At 38.2% G+C, this 19,319-nt stretch overlaps 1 protein-coding gene across 1 annotated transcript in view; it reads left to right on the top strand.

Moving 5' to 3' along the window:
• Positions 1-1,234: 1,234 nt before the first annotated feature.
• The window catches only part of angpt2b (angiopoietin 2b), a 135,229-nt gene continuing 117,144 nt past the window's right edge, over positions 1,235-19,319 (top strand). Inside the window, exon 1 of the mRNA XM_052036372.1 lies at positions 1,235-1,808. Coding sequence (XP_051892332.1) covers positions 1,509-1,808 — 300 coding nt within the window. The 5' untranslated portion in view covers positions 1,235-1,508. The remainder of the gene's footprint in view (positions 1,809-19,319) is intronic.

Genomic DNA, 19,319 nt, shown 5'->3' with positions numbered 1-19,319 from the left:
ATGGACAATCTCACATTTCTCTACATTATACTCCATTTGCCAGCTTTTTACCCACCCTCCTTTTGAATCAGAGCCTAGGGTGAGGATGGATGATTCCTCAATTTTATCCCTTTTTATGCTTTACTATAGCAGCTATGATGAATATGTATGAGTTGCTTGATCATTTCAGTGGGACTTTAAGAGTCAACCACATTGGTGGGGCTGCAGGCACATCCAGGCTAGGTCAAGTAAAAATGATAGATTTCTTCCTTTTCCTTAACGTTAGTTGGTCAATTGGTGGAGCAAACTGAAATTAATCAATTGACTAGGAAAAGGAAATGATCAGCCAAGTGCTTTGTTTGAAGAAGGGCTGTGGAGTTTATATTTCTGTCCTGGTCAATATATATCCCTCTCTCATCATGATTAAAACAGAATTATCTGTTCATTATCACTTTACTGTGGCAGGAGGCTTGCAAATTGGCCACCAGGTTTCTTATAACAGGACTACAATCCAAATGTCCGTATTAGCTGTACATTGCTCAGGGACAGTGTTGTGAAAGGTAATATGTTTCTTTTAAGATTGGTAGTGGATACGTAACAGAGTTATTGGGACAGAATTTCATTATAAGACAGGGGAGTTAAGAGGACTTAAAACTAAAACTAATTTGTTTAGAAGTTGCAAGTGGAGACCGACATGCCTTTAAGAATTGTTAGGTCAAGTCTTTTATCCTCCAACACGATATTTTTGCTATGAAAAGAAAGCCTATCTTTCAGAAGTCTTTTATCAAAAGACCCTGTTATGGACGATTAGGTTAAATAATTATTTTTACATGCATTTGAAAGTTTTCCACAGAAGAAATTGCTATCTGATGCAGAATTTTGATAATGTACTTTGCAGCATACGTAACATGATTTGCTGAAAGTAAACTTAACATACTTCTGTTTATCCGAAGGTGGTGGAAGCTTGCCCAGAATTTCAATGACGAGTTGATTTAGTGCCTCTTGTCTGAAAATAGTGTGGGCTGGACAATGGTGTAAAATATCCCTCATTATCAGAATGGTGCATTAAGATAAACTGTCAGATCTTGTGACGAAAGCTGCTGAAGGAAGTAAAGCATGTGCTAATCATTCTTGTGATCAAATCAGCTGGCAGGATAGGGCCACTGACTTATAACCTGCTTACTCCAAATATCTCCTTCCATGCACAGGCGTCAGTTCAGCTTGAAGAGGGAAGAGACTTCACCATCAGGAGCAATTGAATGCTTCCCGTATTTGTCAGTGCAACGTGGGCTGTGAGACATAGGAAGCAATACTAAGCCTTATCACTGAGTCACAGAAGGAAAACAAATTCTTGGCAAGATCACATAAAGCCAGTGAACTGTCAGAACAACCCGTCAGGAGCAGCAGAAACTCTTTTACTCTGAATCTATGACCAAGCAACCCTGTAGACAAAGAACCAGGGAAAGAAAAGAAGTTGGCTAAAGTTTGGAAGCACACGCACTGGGAAAGCTCAGTTGGAAGTTATCAGAATGCTATCAAGCTACTTGTCATTTGTGAGTTGTGCTTGCACATTCCTGGCTATGTCAGTGTACAGCTCCTACCATAAAGGAACAGAGAGTTTAGAAAAGCGCCATCATCGGATTCAGCATGGATCCTGCAGCTACACCTTTCTCCTTCCAGAGATCGAGAACTGCCAACCTTCCCCTGATTACCACATATCCAATTCACTTCAAAGGGATGCTCCTTCACCAGTGGAATCTAACTGGTCTTTAAAACGGTTGCAGCAGCTCGAAGGCATCCTGGAGAACAACACACAGTGGCTGCAGAAGGTAAGGATCCTCATCGTTATGACCGCTCTTGAGTCACAGTACAATTTCTTGGACTTGTCCTATCGCAGGTTGCCTATAGGTTCACCCAGAACCATGTGGGAATGCAAATATTTTATATTCAGTCTGTGATGTTATGAGTCATTTTCAAAAGATTTTGTGTGCCTATGTAGGTGGATTGATTTTGTGTAGATGGAAAGGAGCTGTAAATGAATGCAATAAAATAGTGCTGTAGGGAGTGAACTAAATCTTGTGATATAAGCATAAAACAAAATCTTTTCAGACAATAACATTGCAATGCTGAGATTGTAGCAAAACATCGTCAGAGCTTTTGCTTGTGCTGTTACAAAAATGTTAAAGAAAATGTGTATAGAAGAGCAAAAACAACCGCTATGTTGATTGGAGTAAAGCTTGAATGCTCAAAGCATGTCCCCAGTACAAAATACTCTGCGGTTCTGAAGTATATTCTGAATGACAACCTTACTAATTATTAATTTAGATTCTAACCATTATTCCGAGGTTACCGAAATGATGGCTGGGATAGTTTAATTACAAGTCATGTAAATTATGGTGTAGAAATTTATATGAATTACCTGTAAGCTTTAAGGTTATATAATTGCCTAAACAAAATGGTACCTTCAGCAAGGTAATCCTACTTTTCATGTCATGCATATTTTCAATTCAGTTTGGACACATTGTGTATGTTTCATCGTTGTGGCTGTGATCATGTTGTCTGTCATTGCACCCAGGATTCCTGATGTGAGATAATGCTTAAACAAGAGGATTCTGAACTACAACATTATAATTACACATTTTTCAGGGAATAATTCACAAATGGTTACCGGGAAATGGAGCTCATTGTATAATGTTAGTCTCTCATTTGCTGATTGTTCTGAGTATCCACTTTTTTCAAGTTAGAGTAAAATATTATGAGTTAATAGCAGGAAAGACAAGCATATTAAAGTGTTTAGGTCCACAGTGAAGTTATTACACTTATATTTTATTGATCAGCTTCTAGGCACTGGAAGAAAGTTAGTCTCCACTCGAACAACTGCCTTCTTGACACTGGTCACTTAGATAAATAAATGGAACAGTGCTTATCCTGCTTCAAGCCTGACACCAAGTCTTCATGGGGCAGTTTATATCTTACACCTGGTAAATGAATGATACATGTTGTCTGAGTGAGGAGATACTGTCTGAAGTTTGTTTCGCCATTTTTTTTGTGAGCTGTATAGTGAAGAGCCCTTCAGATCAAAGCTTCTCCCCATGTTATTACTTCCTTTGAAAAGGCAACAGGTCACCTTGAAAGTCACTATTGTTAGTTTGCCAAATACCTTCTGTTTGTGACTAAGACAATTGCTCTCAGAACCTTTGGATTCAACAACCCAGATTCAATTCTGCCGCTGTCTGTCAGGAGGTTGTACCTTCTCTCCGTGTCTGCATGGGTTTCCTCTGGGTGCTCTGGTTTCCTCCCACATTCTAAAGACATACAGGTTAGGAGTTGTGGATATGTTATTTTGGCACCGGAAAAGTGGCAACACTTGCAGGCTGTCCCCAGCACTCTCTCAGTAATGCAAAAAGACGCATTTCACTGTGTGTTTCAATGTACATGTGACTAATAAATATATATCTTATCTTATTTACAGGTCTGAGCATGATCATCAGAGTGCCAAATGATTGACAGACTAATGTGTAATCAAGAGTATAGTTGCCATGTGTTTGTCTTTCAGCAGAACAGGATTTTTGAAGGGGCCACAAATACAGGAGAGGGGGCCCTCATTAGATAAATTAAACATTTGATAGCTACAATGAAAATACAATCAATAATTTTTGATAGTTCACAAAAGTGCATTGGTATTCAGTGATTAAAAAGGATGAGTTGATCCTTTCATTTCAGTAAAGTGTGCTGATAGCAAAATATTTGTTTTGGAGGTTCACTGCAGCTCACTGCTGTTATGATTAGTTCAGTTTGGACATCCTACCATTTTGTAAAACTGACTGCATGTTTCAAATCAAGACCAGAAGTGTATATTTGGCATTTAATGTGGTAAATCGGTGCTTACTACATGAGGAGAACATATCGATGATTCATCCACACAGATGTTGGGCATGAATTCTGAAAATAAACATTTTAGGTATATTTTAGAAATATGTTAGTATATGTATATGGTAACATATTCCTATCAAATTTAGACAACATTTTTAGGGAAGATTTGTTATTATCTTTTCTGTATGTCGGAAATGTAATCTGATGACTGTTAAGTTTGCAAATAATTAGTTCTGTACAAATACTGAAGTATTTAAGAGAATTTATATGGTGTATGCTTGTCACGTTCATGAAGAACTTAAAAGTTAAAAGCAGGAATAACCCTTGTGATACTCAGAGACTATTCAGTAAGATTCTTTCTCACCATTTCAGCCCTTAATCCAAACTCTACATTCCCTTTGTGTCCAAAAACCTATCACTCATTGCTGAATAATTTCAGTGATAGAACCACAGCCATCTGAGATGGAAGGTTCCAAATTTTCCAACCCTCTAGTGAAATGCTCAGACCGAAATGGCTGATATGTCATCCTGAAACTGAGATTATTTTTTGATTGTCCAGCCAGTGGAAGCAATCTCCTAGCAGCTCCTTTTGTTGAACACTCTAAGAAATTTATTATTTTTTTTAAATACCACACTTCCAGGTCATAATTTGTCCCACCATATCATTCAACCAGTCCTATTTGCTAGGTTACACTCGAGATCACTGCAAGTGTTCTAGTGTTAATCAAAATGCAGTTGGAGCATAGATCATCAATATTCTGTGTGAATGACTGGGATATCTTGAGGGGCTGAATGGCCTCCTACTTCCTCTATTTTCAATATAACAGAAGCAAATAAAGTAACAGTCTGCTTGAGTATTGTAATTACTATATTTATTCTCAAATCATCATTGTTCATGAGTAAAAAAGCTTTATTTACCTTCAGAGGCATTAACTAAAAAACTATGGAACACTTTTTTTCATTCAGACTTCCATTTGTGCGACAATTTTCAGGCTTTTATGCCAGCCATTGTGCCTTTAGTCTTTGTCTAATTATGTTTTTGTAACTTACTGGTATCCTGTATCCTGGACCTTGACCATTTACCTAAAAAAAACTCTTAAAAGAAAATGTGAAGAGGATTGCTTTGATGATTGGGGTATGGGAAATCTGCTGAGCAAAATCCTCATCACCAGTGCTTCAGATACAATGCAAATCAGCAGGCTTAAGATCAGTTAAGGTTTCCTCCTTTCATCTTATCTGATTGACATCTGAGCTTTTTAAGAAACAGATATGCATAGCTAATGTGAGTCGAGTACACGACAGAAGGACCTGCTGAGGGATTCAACGGGACTTTGGATCCTATCCAGTTTGTGTGCTTTTTGTTTGGAAGCTAAAGTCGGCCTTAGTTTCTTACTCTGCCCTTACTGCTGCTGTAGTCCAATACATTTTGTGTGAACTTAATCCATAATTGTACTTAACACTTTGTGAGTTTGTTTGGTGGTTGTTCACTTTAAGTGAAGGAAGTTGCATAGTTAATGTGAAATTTATAATCTGGAGCAATGTTTGAAACTGTGGAGTCCAGTTTATCTTGTGTGCTTTAAGATTTATGTCTGGAGGATAGCAAGGGTTCAAAGTTCATCTCTGTAGTATGCTGAGGTCAATGTTTGATCCACTAGGTTATTAAGTACACAGCCTTCTTCAGGTTAGCGTTTTGGTCAACAATTGCCATGATTGGTCCCATCAAACCATTTAACATAGATGCTGCTTGTGGTGTTTTATCAAGTATGACTCACTATTCTGTGCTCTCCTCATACTGTGAAATGATTTTAAGTTCCTGAAGTGACTGAAGAAAGGCAAGTTATTTCACTTGTGAGTAGGACTTAGTTTGTACCGCTGGCTCTTGTGAAGTATGCTTTCTTCGCATCTTTGAAACTCAATGGGCATCCTGCCAGCCACTCATCACCTCTTATGTGGTAAACTAGCAGAACCTTGACTGAAACTGCCTCTCTGTGAATGTTCTCACAGTTTTGTATGGGGTGGGACTTCTGCAAGCTCCCAGCTGGACAAATAATGATGAGAGCTTAAAGGTAGGGAAGACTTCCAACACTCATAGTTCTATCCTTATTTGGGACCCAGCAATTCTGTGACAAGCTGAGGAAATTGAGATTTACAGCCACCACAAGGGTATAAAGAATATGAAGAATGTAGTCTGGTCTTCCCCAGTCCCTTCCTCTACTCCAGCTGAAGAATCTCAAGCCTTTTAGTTTAAAAACAAAATGGGTTGATCGGTTCACTTGCTGATGGGGCAAAAATAACTTTAGTTCCTCTGCATCTGCACAGGAAGCAGGAGCTAGAGTTTCTATCGGTTATGGAGGCAGAAGACAGAGACTCACCCGAGACAATGCTCACACCATCCAAATGGAGGATCTGCCATCAGTTTCTTAAACTGCTGCAGGGCAGATCACGAGAAGATCGTGAGATACAATGATAATTGGAGCTGCCTGGAATATGAAGAAACTTTGGGCCCATGTCCCTACTCTCTTGTCCATGTTCCACACGTTGCAGAGGGTTTGATTTACACCATCCCTTCTACTCCCAGATTGTGTGGTGCAAGATGTGCAACTTGTTATTTCAACACATCTGTTGATGTGGACCTCTGTCCTATGATTCTGCAGCTTAAGATCTCCATTTATCAATGTGCTGAGATTTTCACCTTTGACAACCTTTCAAAAATACAACTTTCTGAGAAATGTGTTAAAAAGTTTGAGATTTACAGAGATGGAATGGAGGAATACATGAACTTTGTCATGAATCAGAGAAGTAATTGACAACAATCAATAAAATGTTGTCATTAAGGGAAATCCATATCTGTAATACAGATATTGCAGATAAGGACTAATACGATAAATAATCATTTACTCACACAAAGATAATCATCAGCGAATGTAACCTCTATATTAGTTACTGATATGAAACACTCAAGTACTGCAACAACATGGAATATTTCACCTCTGTCAACTCTAAGATATATCACAGCAGATTTTTCTTGTTATAAGCAACATGATTATAAATCTCTTCTAAGAATTACTTTTTCTGTAGGAATCTGCCAAAGCAGTTGAATGATGTGCCAGGATGTGAAGCACTGATTTACCTGGAACTTGCAAGTTGGTAGCAGAAATTTTTAATTCCCTGAGTTCACAGAGTTTAAAAATTATTAATACAGTTCAATCTGATAAATATTTTTCAACATGAAGTAGCCCTAAGTGATTTAAACAAGACTGAGAATAACAGTAATATTGTCTCCCTTGTTATAAGAGTTGTTGCTCGTCAGGGAGTACATATAAACTTGACGTTACAAAATGCAGAACAGCTTGGAGAACTATATATCCAATCTTAAATTACGAGGAATGGAAGTTTTTGACCTGGGAAATAACTGAAAGAAAATCCATCTGGCTTGTGAAAAATATCTTTTATTTCCCATGTAGGAAATCCTAACCATTTTTCTGTAGTGTTCCCATAATTTTCAGCTTCTCATATCAAAGACTCAGTTTCGAGCATGAAGCCTGTATTTGACTGATTTCTTTTAATTAGATATAATTTCAAGATTTATTAATTTAAAGTCAAAATAGCCCATCCTGAAGATTGTACTTACATGTTGAGGGGTAGAAATTCAATCCTGGCTCCCAGTACTATATACACAATGTGGAAACAAATGGTGTTTGATTTCTTTTCCATTTCCAGTTCCATTCACCAGTGGAGCTAGAGTTTAGAAACAGATCAGACCAAACCTTCAGTGTGATGTAATTTGTTTTTGCATATTCCATGTTTGGATCTTCAGCTTATTCACAATATTTGTTACTTTATCTTTCCCTCTTTGAAGCATCTCACTAACTTGTCCATTAACATCCTTTAGGCAACCAACCAATCAACCAGCAGGTTTATGTGGATGGAAGCCATTCGGCCCATTGCACCTATACCACACTTTTAAAACAGTTATTGCACTAGTTCACTTTTCCATCACCCAAGTCCCTTGAGCAAGTTATTCCTCTTCCTACCACCCTTTCAGACAGTACATTCTAGATCACAACAACTTGCCATGTAAAAAGGTACTCATTTAACCTTTGATTCTTCTACATGTTATTTTAAATATAAGTCTTTTAGTTGCTGGCTCTCATGTCAATAGAAACAGTTTGTCCCTAATTATTCTGCTGAAGCCTTTCACAATTATAGACACCTCCATCAAATCTCATAACCTACTCTCATCTGAGGAGAACAACTTTGACATCTCCAATTATTTCACAAAAATGTGGTCCCTCATTACCTGTTGTTAGGTTCTTGAATAACATTCCCAAAATTAGCATATAAGTGCCTGACAATTATTTTCTTTGATTTAAAATCTTGCCCTATGACAAAGCAGCCATGTATTGTTCACTCACTTTGCACCATATACAAGGCACAAGTCAGAGGCCTGATGGAATATTCAACACTTTCCTGGATGAGTGCAGCACCAACTTTCAAGAAGCTTGCCAACATCTCGGACAAAGTGGTCTGCTTGATTGACAGCCCATCGACTATCCTAACCATGCATTCCCTCCACCCTTGGCATCAATGGCTTCACTGTGTACCATGTACAATATGTACTGCTGTCACTCACCCAGGGTATTCCAACAGCATCTCTCAAACCTGCACCCTTTACCACCAAGTAGGGCAAGGACAACAGGTCATGGCATGTGTTTTTTTTACATTCCATGTCTGGATCTTAGCTGTTTCACAATATTTGTTATTTTATCTTCTCCCCTTTAAGACATCTGACTGCCATGTTCTGTTATTTCCTCTCCAAAATGCAGACCATCTAACTATACTTTATCATTGCTGGATCTAAATCCTCAAACTCCTTACCCAATAATACTGTGGGGGTATATGCACCAGAAGAACTGCAGCAGTTAAGGAAGGCAGCTCACCACCACCTTCTCAAGGACAGTGAGGGATGGGCAATAAATGCTGGCCTTGCCAGCAGCACTCAGATCTGCAAAAAAAATTCAATAAAAAAAATTTGGAATCGTAGATGGTTGTCAGGACATTATTACAACAAATGATTTAATGATTCTGGACATGAACAGATCTTGAGAATACCAGAAAATGTTTTTTTTTTAAAGGTTTTGATCTGCATATGGGACTCTTAAAGGGTGAGCTGGAAAATGTTACCAACTTTGGCATGATGCAAATCATTTTACTAGACAATAATGACCTTGCTAAATTAAACATCTGATGAGGTGGAACATCACTTGGGGGTTAAATTCTTCTTGTATTCGCCAAGAGTTCTCATTTTTTGGCCCCCACTGTATTTAAAAAGCCTAATCCAGCAATCTGAGAATTCATGGCTTTTACATATCATGAATTCTGAGAATCCCAGAATGCTAATTATAGCAATAAATTGTCATTTAAACACAGCAGCACTTCACCCTTTGTTAACCACTTTCAGGAAATTGATTCCTATTTGATTTCTTTTTTTCTAGCTTTCCATATCCCATATTTTCAAAATTATTGCACACCGACCAGTTCTGACTTACACTTACCATGGCTGAAAACTGGGTTATAGCAACTCCAAACTTAGTTATTTGTGAGTCACCCCCCAGTGCTAAGCATGCTGTCTGATAGAGGCAGTGTGCTTAAATCTTCACCACAATTTAGCTTCACTGACAGTATAACACTCTCCTCCCTCGCTTCCTTAGTTATATCTTGGGTAGGAAGAATAAAGGTGTAGACTGTTTTCTAAATGGGGAGAGAATTTGCAGGTTGAGTTGGTGGTAGGAAAGGCAAATGAAATGTTAGCATTCATTTTGAGAGGACGAGAATATAAAAGCAAGAGTGTACTGCTGATACTTTATAAGTTATTGGTCAGACCACATTTGGAATACAGTGAGCAATTATGGGCCCCATATCGAAGGAAAGATGTGCTGGCCCTGAAAAGGATCCAGAGGAATTTCACAAGAATGATCCCGGCAATGAAAAGCTTAACATATGAGCTGTACTTGATGGAGTTCAAAAGGATGAGGTGGGGGGGGGGATGTCATTGAAACCTACTGAATACTGAATGGCCTGGATAGAGAAGATGTGGAGAGGATCTTTCCATCAGTATAAGAGTCTAGGATCCAAGGGCACAGCCTTGGAATTAAGGGTCATTCCTTTACAACTGAGATGAAAAGGAATTTCTTCAGCCAGAGGGAGGTGAATCTGTGGAATTCATTGCTACAGTGGGTTGTGGAGGCAGAGATTGACAGATTTTTGATTGGTAAATGGGTTAAGGGTTACAGGAAGAATGGGGTTGAGAAGAAAAAAAAATCAGCCATGATTGAATGGCGGAGCAGACTCAATGAGCTGAATGGCCTAATGTTGCTCCAGTAACTTATGGTCTAATGGTCTTTCACAACTTCCAATTCACCTTCAATTCTGCAGCTAATTTTGTGTCCCATGCCATCTCTCACACGTGTCCTTTGCCTTAAAATCTCTATTCGGCAGCACATTGATTTCCCAATCTTTTATATTGTCCATCTCTCCCCACATGGCTTTCCAGCATGCTCTGTTGGGAAGGTTCACCTGCCAAGTATCTCAGTTCATCTTTTGGAGTCTGGATTATTTTAAAGGATACAATGATAGAGGGAGAGGAGAGGTTCCATCAGCCTTGGAGTATTAGGTCGTGAATGATTTGCAACTCAACAGTTTTATGTCTTTGTTCCAGAACTCTTGATACCTGTACTTAATAAAAATCGACCAAGACATACATTGAGTATTTCAATGTCAAGTGACTTAAAGGAAAGAATTCCAGTTTTTCATTTTCTCTACTGAACAAATGTTAGCAAAGAGTAGGACATTATTTTCCTGTTGTTTGACTCTAAACTTTTCACTTTCTCATGTACAAACTTCTCTTAAAACCTTTCCTTTGACTGAGCATCTTCACTTACACTTTTTGTCCCAATTCCTGCTCTTTCATGAAACAACATGCTGAATGTACCACTGCCCCAAGCAAATTATACAAGAATATATTTGGCTGCTTGGATAGTACATTTATTGTCCCTTTCATTTCATTTTTGTATAACTCTTTCAATACACCAACAAACAAAATCATCAGCATTTTACTTGCAAACTTATAACTGTGTTATTTTGGCGGGTTGATCATGCCACTTTAATTTGAGAAGAAAAGAAAGCCTTGTTTATATCCCCTCAGGCTGTCCCAAAGTACTTCAAAAGCAAATTCCTCCAACATTCAGTCACTGTTGTTGTGTTGGTATGAAGGCAATCAATGGATCTCACAACCCATCCAAAAGTTACTCATTATTATGGTGTGGATAATTGAGCAAGAATCAACAGTACATTTGGTACCATCGGATCTGTTATGCCAATGGGAATAGGCCTTAGTTTATTGGGCATGATTTTATGGTTGTAATCGCAACAAAAATGTCAGTGACTCCATCATCATACAATGAAATTAATTGCAATTTCTGGTTAATGAACATGTCAACAAACCCAGAACTCCAAAAGATGCCCTCACTGATTTCCTGTGTTTTTCTTGTGAATGTTGTGTCTCTAATGCTATGTGCCTGTGAAGCTGCTGCAAGGAAGATTTTTATTGCACCTGTGCATACATATACTTGTGCATACGACAATAAACTTGACCTTGACCTTGGAAAGGCCACGGTTTTGCAACTTTTTTCAAGGTAATATTCAGAAATCAGTGTTTTGTTGGAACCTTCAGGTGGTTATGAACTATCTTCACTGTAAAACAAAATTATAAAAATGTTTTGCTTTCATACATGAAGTTTAAGAGGCTTCCAAAAGTTTATAAAGGCTTCCAAAACCATAACTACAACTTAAAAGCCTATCTAACCCTAAAAATGTAATTTCATTTATGTGAATTGTCTTTCCCTCAGGTTATTTCAAAATTCAATGAATTTTAGAGTAATCAAAATTATCTTCTTTTTTAAATAAAGTTTAGCGTATTTCATCTACAATGTAAATGCTCCAGACTTCATTTTCTGATTGATTAAGGGTAGCTCAGTCATCTTTCCTGCGGGAATTAATTTAGTAATGGGAACAAAATATTCTTTCCCTTCAAATCCAAATGATGTCACACTCCATCCAGTGCTGAGTTATAGCGTTGCTGGGAGGAATTAGTCCATATAGTTGTGAAGTGCAGTTGACATTGGCACTCTCAGCCCAACCATACTTCCTTAATAATGCTTTTCCTGCTCCAGTGCAATTTAAAGGGACCCCTACCGAGTGGCTTCAAACTGGTGCTCAGAACCTGACTCGGCGAGGATTCTCTTTAATGTATTTATTTCCCTGCTCTACCTTGACACCCCCATACACTCTTCCATGGTATCAACACCCCAGACTCATAATCTATACCTACCAGCCTCACCTCCTAATACTTGCCTTCTAACCATTCAACCTCTAGATCCTGATCTTACGAATCCCAGAACAAGAATATTTGATCTCCTGATTCTGTTTCACAAAACTCTGGCCCTGAAATAAACCTGACCCTGCAACTATGATCATTGGTGCCTGACTCACTAACCTCCCCAAACTCATCAGATCCCTGTCAATCCCTTTAACTCAGCGAGCATTTTATCATGGCGAGCCATCGCTCCCCCAACTCATGATTGTCCATTGAATCAGTGACCCATCACCATCTCCTGATATCATCCACCACTCAGCCTGAACCCCCTTTCCAATCCCCAAGAAACCCTCATCCCAAATCATTCTTTCTCCCCTGCCACCTCAGTGTCAGCCTTGTCTGTTTTATTGTGTGTGCTCTACATTGATGTAACATGCTAAGGAAAGGCCGCACCCTCTGGTAAGGGAAGGTCAATCGCACTGATACCTTGGACATCATCGGATTTTTAAGTGGTGGACTCATGCCCAAAGCTGTCATTGGCAGTCCATGAAGCAACAGATTAATTTGCCTTGATGACACTGATCAATTTCTAGACCAAATTCTCCTGCTATGACTAAATTTACCTGATCTTAGATAAATGCTTATGGGAAAATTGTCTGTGCAATGTATTGGGCATGGAAGCTGCATATTCTTAAGTTTTGAAAGCAACTGTTGGTGAAATCTCGATATGATGTTAGAATCCCTTCAATTCTGTTTCTCACTGCAAGAAGAATAATATAATCAAAGGGTTCGTTTATTGTGGGAAGTCATGGCTAATTTGAATAATTCCTCCTATTGTGGTGACTTGTTGCAGGGAGGTAATATGGACAATTTTCTTGTTGGTTTAGTTTGTAACTTAAGACCTGGAGTTGGGCCAGCATCCAACCAGGTAACATTTCTAACTGTGGTTCAAGAATTGTAAGTTACTGCCACAATAATTTTTACAGTGCACAAAAAAGTGGCTCTTTTAATTTTCTCTTGGAACAATATTTGTTTTGGGACTTTTTTTTACCATTACCTGATATGTTATGATTTCCTCTTTTAACAAATACAAAACCCGCAAAGTCAGAGATATAAATGGATAATTCAGCCACTAGTGCACCCTTTGTATGTTAGACATCCCCATTCTTGTGGTTTAAAAACCATTATCTGTGTCATTTTTTTTGGATTGCAACTGATTATAAGTTCTGTAGAGCTGGCAATTAATGGTGTTTAAGAGAAATCAGTCTCTGACTGTTCAGAAGTTGCAGGGCCACTCAGTTGTACAAGCACCAGCACACAAACCTCTGTGAATGTACTTACGAACCAACAAGGCACAACTGAAGAGCGTAATAGAATATTCTCCGATTGCCTAGCAGAGTGCAGCTATAACAACTTTCAAGGATTTCAACAGCATCCAGGACAACACAGTGCACTTCTTCAGCACCTCATCTGCAAATCATCTTTAACATATCCTTGCTTCAGAATATATAATCTACAAGATACCATGCATCAACTCTCCAATAACTTATTCATCAGCACCTTCCAAACCTGTGACCACTAGCACCTGTAAGAATAATGATAGTATGTTATGGGAAATAACATTGGGATTCACATTCAAGTCACACCATCCTGACTTGGACATATGTCATTGTTCCTCATTGTTACTGATTTAAAATCACTGTACGAGTGTGTCTGTTGCTTAAACCCAATCCAAAAAAGCTAAGAATGGGCAAATGCCACATTTTCAGTGATGGCATAATCTATAACTTAATATATTAATAAAGTTCATGCCCATGTACAGACATAAATATTTGGGTGCTTTTTTTTTGTTTGGATATTTGGATAAATATTTGGATAAATAAACGAAGTGTACCTGAACACACACATGCAAACAATGTTTTGAGACCTTTTGGATTTCAGTAATAATAAGCAGACCAGCTCCCCCATTACAGTGAAAGGGAGATGTGATTCAGAACAGGATATGCCAGTGCTTCTAATACCACACAAGAGAACCATTTAAAAATATTTGAACAAATTCTGAGAAGCCTGAGATCTGACCGCAGCACCCGTATATTAGTATCATGTCTCTGGTGTAACTGAAATGATATGTAGGTCAAGGGTGAAACAATATAGATTCAGAAATATTGAGCATCCCCCCCCTCCCCCCATATTCTTGGTGCCTTGGGTCACAACCCTTCAGTTGAAGGAAATCTAGACTGGCCATAAGATGAAAGTGAGTTCCATAGTTGTACAATTTAGCCTTACTGCCCATTGTTGACATCTGTATTTAATTTAGTCCATGCTTTGAAGCTAGGAGGATTGATTAACATTGATCGCACTTAATACAAAGACGTTTCCTTAACAGTAGCCTGTTGCTGGCAGATGGGAAAGGTCATATTTGTAATGTGATGCCATATAGCATCAGCTTGAATGTCAAAATCACAAGCCATTAATTTTCCAGCTAAGTCAGCAAAAAACCAACATGCAATCTTTTCCATGTGGTGGCTAGTTAACAGAATGAAAAACTACAAATGAATAGCGCTTAAGAAGTCTGAGGTATAATTGAACAAATAGCTGGTAGCAAGTTATAAGTTTAATTCAAAGCCAGGCTTTGTTTTAGTTGCACAATACTGGTTGATGGTTGTTAGGCAGTGGAATGAAGGCACAGAATCACACATTCTATCCCTGATATTTTGCTTCTCTCTTCATCTTCATGCATTTTTATCTAATCCTTAATAAACCCATAGATTTTCTGCTGTAGTATTCTATAACAGAGTGTAAAATTTATGCTGATTGACTTATGACTATCTGTGATTAGTTCTAAACTAAGGGCAATATTCTGAATTTAGATTTCAGGACAATTTTTTTGTCCAATGAGCAGTTAGTTTGTAGAACTAAACACATGATGATATGGAAGTGCATAGTTTGGGTTCATATAAAAGGAAGCGTGGTAAGAACATGAGGGAGAGCATCAAAGAAAGAGGTGCTGTAGGCTGAGGTGAATCAGTGCAGGAGGACTGTAGGTAACATAAACATGAGCTGGACAAGTTGGGCTGAATGGCTTCTTTCCATGCTGTATGTTTTGTGAAATATGAACATGAGAAGCAGAGGGAACTCATTGGGCAACAGAGTTGATTGTGAGATCATCGCTGTTCATGTTACCATGAGTATAGAATATAGAGTGCAAAACACTTGGAGAAAGAACGTCCTTTAGTTTTTTCCCCAAAACATCTAAGAGTTGAGCTAGATTTTGCTAGCTTTTTGCAGACAGTTCTGATCAGAGGAGTTGATATTGAGCTGTCGAAAATGAAGCTAACCCCAAATCTGCACGTGCTTTGTGGTTGATTTTAACTGCCTCCTCAATTCTGGGGAATCTAGGGATGGACAATAAATGCTGGCATTATCCACATGCTATTAATGAATGAATTGTAAAAATATGAAGAAGTCTGAGACTTACTGACAAATTCAGAGGGTTAAAGCTGTCAGTTTTTTTCATAAATGGACTTGACCTGGAATCCAGTCCCAGAGCCCAGTATTATTGGGAAATCACTCCTGGGTCAGATGGTAATGCACCTGAGACCTCATTGATTTCAAAGATTTGAGAGGCAAGGGTGAAGTTGTCACATTGATAAAGTCACATTGACCTCGTTCATTATTTCATAATTATTTACGTATTTCTATCTGCTGTTAGTTAACTGTTTCTATTTACAAAAAAAAACACATTTATTTGTTAATTAGTTTTTGTAATTGTCAACTTCTGGTAAAATCAGTGATAACCTTTACAGCTGGCAAAGCCCTGCCTCCAGATTTGAAGGTTGTCAGAGATCTGCCAAGGGTATTTAGGGTATGGAGAGGAACAAGGAGATAGATTCCCTACATTTGGTCCAGGTGAGTGTAGGCATGGACAGAACATAATTGTTGATTCTGGGTAGGAGGTCACTGAGCCAGCATAGTACAGACCAATTAAATTAACTTGAACTGCAGCACTGTTGTTAGGTGGGTAAATTGCATCCATTCTGCATATAAATAACAAAGGAACATGTGGCCTGGTTCTAAAAGTAGGCTGAGGGAAGGATGCCGGCAGGATGTTCAGAACACCCATCATTTAACTCCTTCATGCCCACCTGAACTCTAGAAAGGAAGCCTTGCTTTTGTTTCCTCATCAAAAAGATGGCACACCTGATAACATAGCCAATATTCAGCACTGCAATCCAGTGTCAGCCTATAAATCATGCTGCAGTCTCAAGGTGCACACCGAATTAACAACTTTTTGACAACTACAGGAATGCAACCAATTTAATCAAGTATTTTGAGCATTGTGGAGTGACAAATGAGTAAGTAATCAGTAAAACCTGAAGTTTCTTGTTCAGAAAAAAGCATCCAAATGATTGAATTCACCAGTGAGGTAAATTTGTTCTTTACTGTTGATCAGTCCTCTGGCTATACTTGTAAATCTTGACAGCTATTGGCATTGAGGAATTTTTCGGTTCCATTTGGGTTGTTCTTTTGGCTGTAGAGAGCCTGTTATTACCATGTGTCATCATATCAATAGCAAATAATGAATAAATTCCCTAGGATGAATTTTCACTTTAAGTTTTAAATGAAGAGAGAACTGGCAGTGATTTTTTACCTCCCCAGCAGCAAGTGCAAGAGAAATGAACATGGTAAATGTGTAACAGAGAGGGAGAGAGAAAGAGAAGCATAGATAACAACAGACAATGAAGCAAAGGATCCTTGAATATGGTACAGATCAAAGTAAGAGATGTACACACCAGTCAAACGTACACTGCAGGCAAAGATATAAATGATAGGCTGTGATAACATAACTATTTTTTTAATTCTGTCTATAGTGAGCTTTTAACTCACACTGGTGCTTTATCAGAGTTCTTCCCTCTTTCCATTGCTGAGTTTTCAGTAAAATGCAGAACATCGAACAATTTTATTAAACACAATGTGTCACTGAAGACAGAGCAAGGACCAATATTTTCTGTCAGGAAATTAAATACACCAGGCTGCATATCATCTGGACAAAATATACCTCAGTACTCTTTCCACAGACTCACCTTTGTAAGTGGGATATAATAAATTGCACATGGAACTGTCCATTCCAGCATTTCTCACCCTGGTGCAGCCCATGATCATAACACTGACTGGCTTGTATAGCTCAACCTGATGCTGGCTTGACTAGCTAAAGGCATGAGGGAGTTATTCTGGTGAGGGAAAAGGGATCATTTCTGAAATCAGTCAGGCAGTTTAGCAAAGGACAGCTTTTTGCTGGAGGCACTTTGCTTTCAGCGGATTTCCCAGTGCTGAATGCTGGCTGAAAATCTTCCCTCCTCTTCGCTTACACCATCTGCCATTGAAGCCAATGGCCACAATTGGCAGATCGTGATACAAAGTACAGCTGTTACATCTAATGTTCCTTTTCAAAGCAGATTAACTCTTAAACCACTTTGCCATTTCAAAATTGTTTGGTTTCACTCTTGCTCCCATCTCCAAAATTGCTTCAAAAAACCAGCAAGAATACAATAGCGGTCCTTGACTTTGACAATGGCCTGTGGAAAGAGGGAAAGCAGAGAGCTTGGACTTTTCCAATAGTCATCCAAAAGTTCTGTATAACATGAACATGTGCCTCTCTAACAGCAGCAAATATCATTTCCTGGACCTGTACATAATCAAGTCATGCTTGCCAAAGAATTACTTAAAAGTATTATTGTCCACAGATCCTCATTTAGCAACCATGACTGTAGTGGGAAATGTAAAGAACTATTATTTTCATTCCAGCTTGGATGAAAGTTAACAGCAGGTTTTTCTTTTCATCAAACTAACAGTGGAGTGGCTCAAATCATCCAACAATTCTTGGAGATTCAAAACTCATTACAAATCTCTTCCCTACCACAAATTTCTGAACTCTTTGCATTTTTATAACAGTCTGGATGATAAACTCGTTGTTAGCTTCACTGTGAGTTCTGTGGTTATACCTTGTTTATCAATCTTACAGTAATGGCCCCAGTTCAAAATTAATGATTTGATTACTAGGCACTTTGGAACAACCCATAGTTATGAAAAGTGCAGAGTGAGAACAGGTTTATTCAATGGTCTTCTTTTAAATGCAGACACTCTTGTTTTAAGAATTGGCAAAATGTGGTTTTAAAGATCGAGGCATTTCTGAGTGAAAACACCCTTGGTTGGTCAGGAGTTAATTATCAATATTCAAATACAATATATGATGAGGAAGGATTTATGTAATGAATCTTCTTCTGGCAAGATACAACATTCATATATTAAATCTACCATAACTTTTCTACTCATATTCCCATAGCATAGCTTTCTCACATTTTATAAATGCATTTGCATAATTGGTTTGCTAGGTTCTACAACATGCCACTGTTTCCCATAACATCATAATTTGCCTGCCAGTCATTGAATTCACATAATATAGCTTTCTGGTGCCAGATGTGTGAAATCTTTGAAATACTCAGTGAATGCTTCAAAAGACAAACTCAAACTTCGTGTCACAGATAACGAATATGCTGTGGAAGGCAGGGAAATTTATTTATTTTGCCAAAATATGATAACTTGGGGCAGGTGGAACATGTCATAGATTTCTATTTATAACTGTTACATGTGTAAAATGATACTACATGACATTTCCTTGTATCGTAGCACCATGATATGTGGGAGCTATTCAAAACAAAATATTTTAGTAAAGAGTATTTTGCAGGGGATAATAAATTAAAGAAGGTATCTCAAGGAGGGTATATTGAAGAGAAATTCTGAAGAGATTAAGTGAAGGGAAATTAAAAAGAGATCCAAAGTGAGGTGAAATCTTGAATAGTTATATTGAAGGGAAATTACAAAGATGGCTGTATTTTTATATTCATTTATAGGTGTCTCATTTATTGTCAATCACAGATTGTCCCCAAGAAGGTAAAACTGAGCCTTCTTGATGGTTTATTACTGGTGTGGCAGCAAAGTATACATTCAGAAGAGGATATTTTTCATGACCTCATAGTCAAGCAGGATCACAGATGACTCTTGTACTGGAGGTAGATTGAGAAAGTTACAGTAA

This window comes from Pristis pectinata, chromosome 22 (genome assembly GCF_009764475.1).
Source record: "Pristis pectinata isolate sPriPec2 chromosome 22, sPriPec2.1.pri, whole genome shotgun sequence".
In the NCBI taxonomy this organism is placed as follows: Eukaryota; Metazoa; Chordata; class Chondrichthyes; order Rhinopristiformes; family Pristidae; genus Pristis; species Pristis pectinata.
Note: the sequence above shows the minus strand (reverse complement) of the source record. Positions and strands in the feature narration are given on the sequence as shown.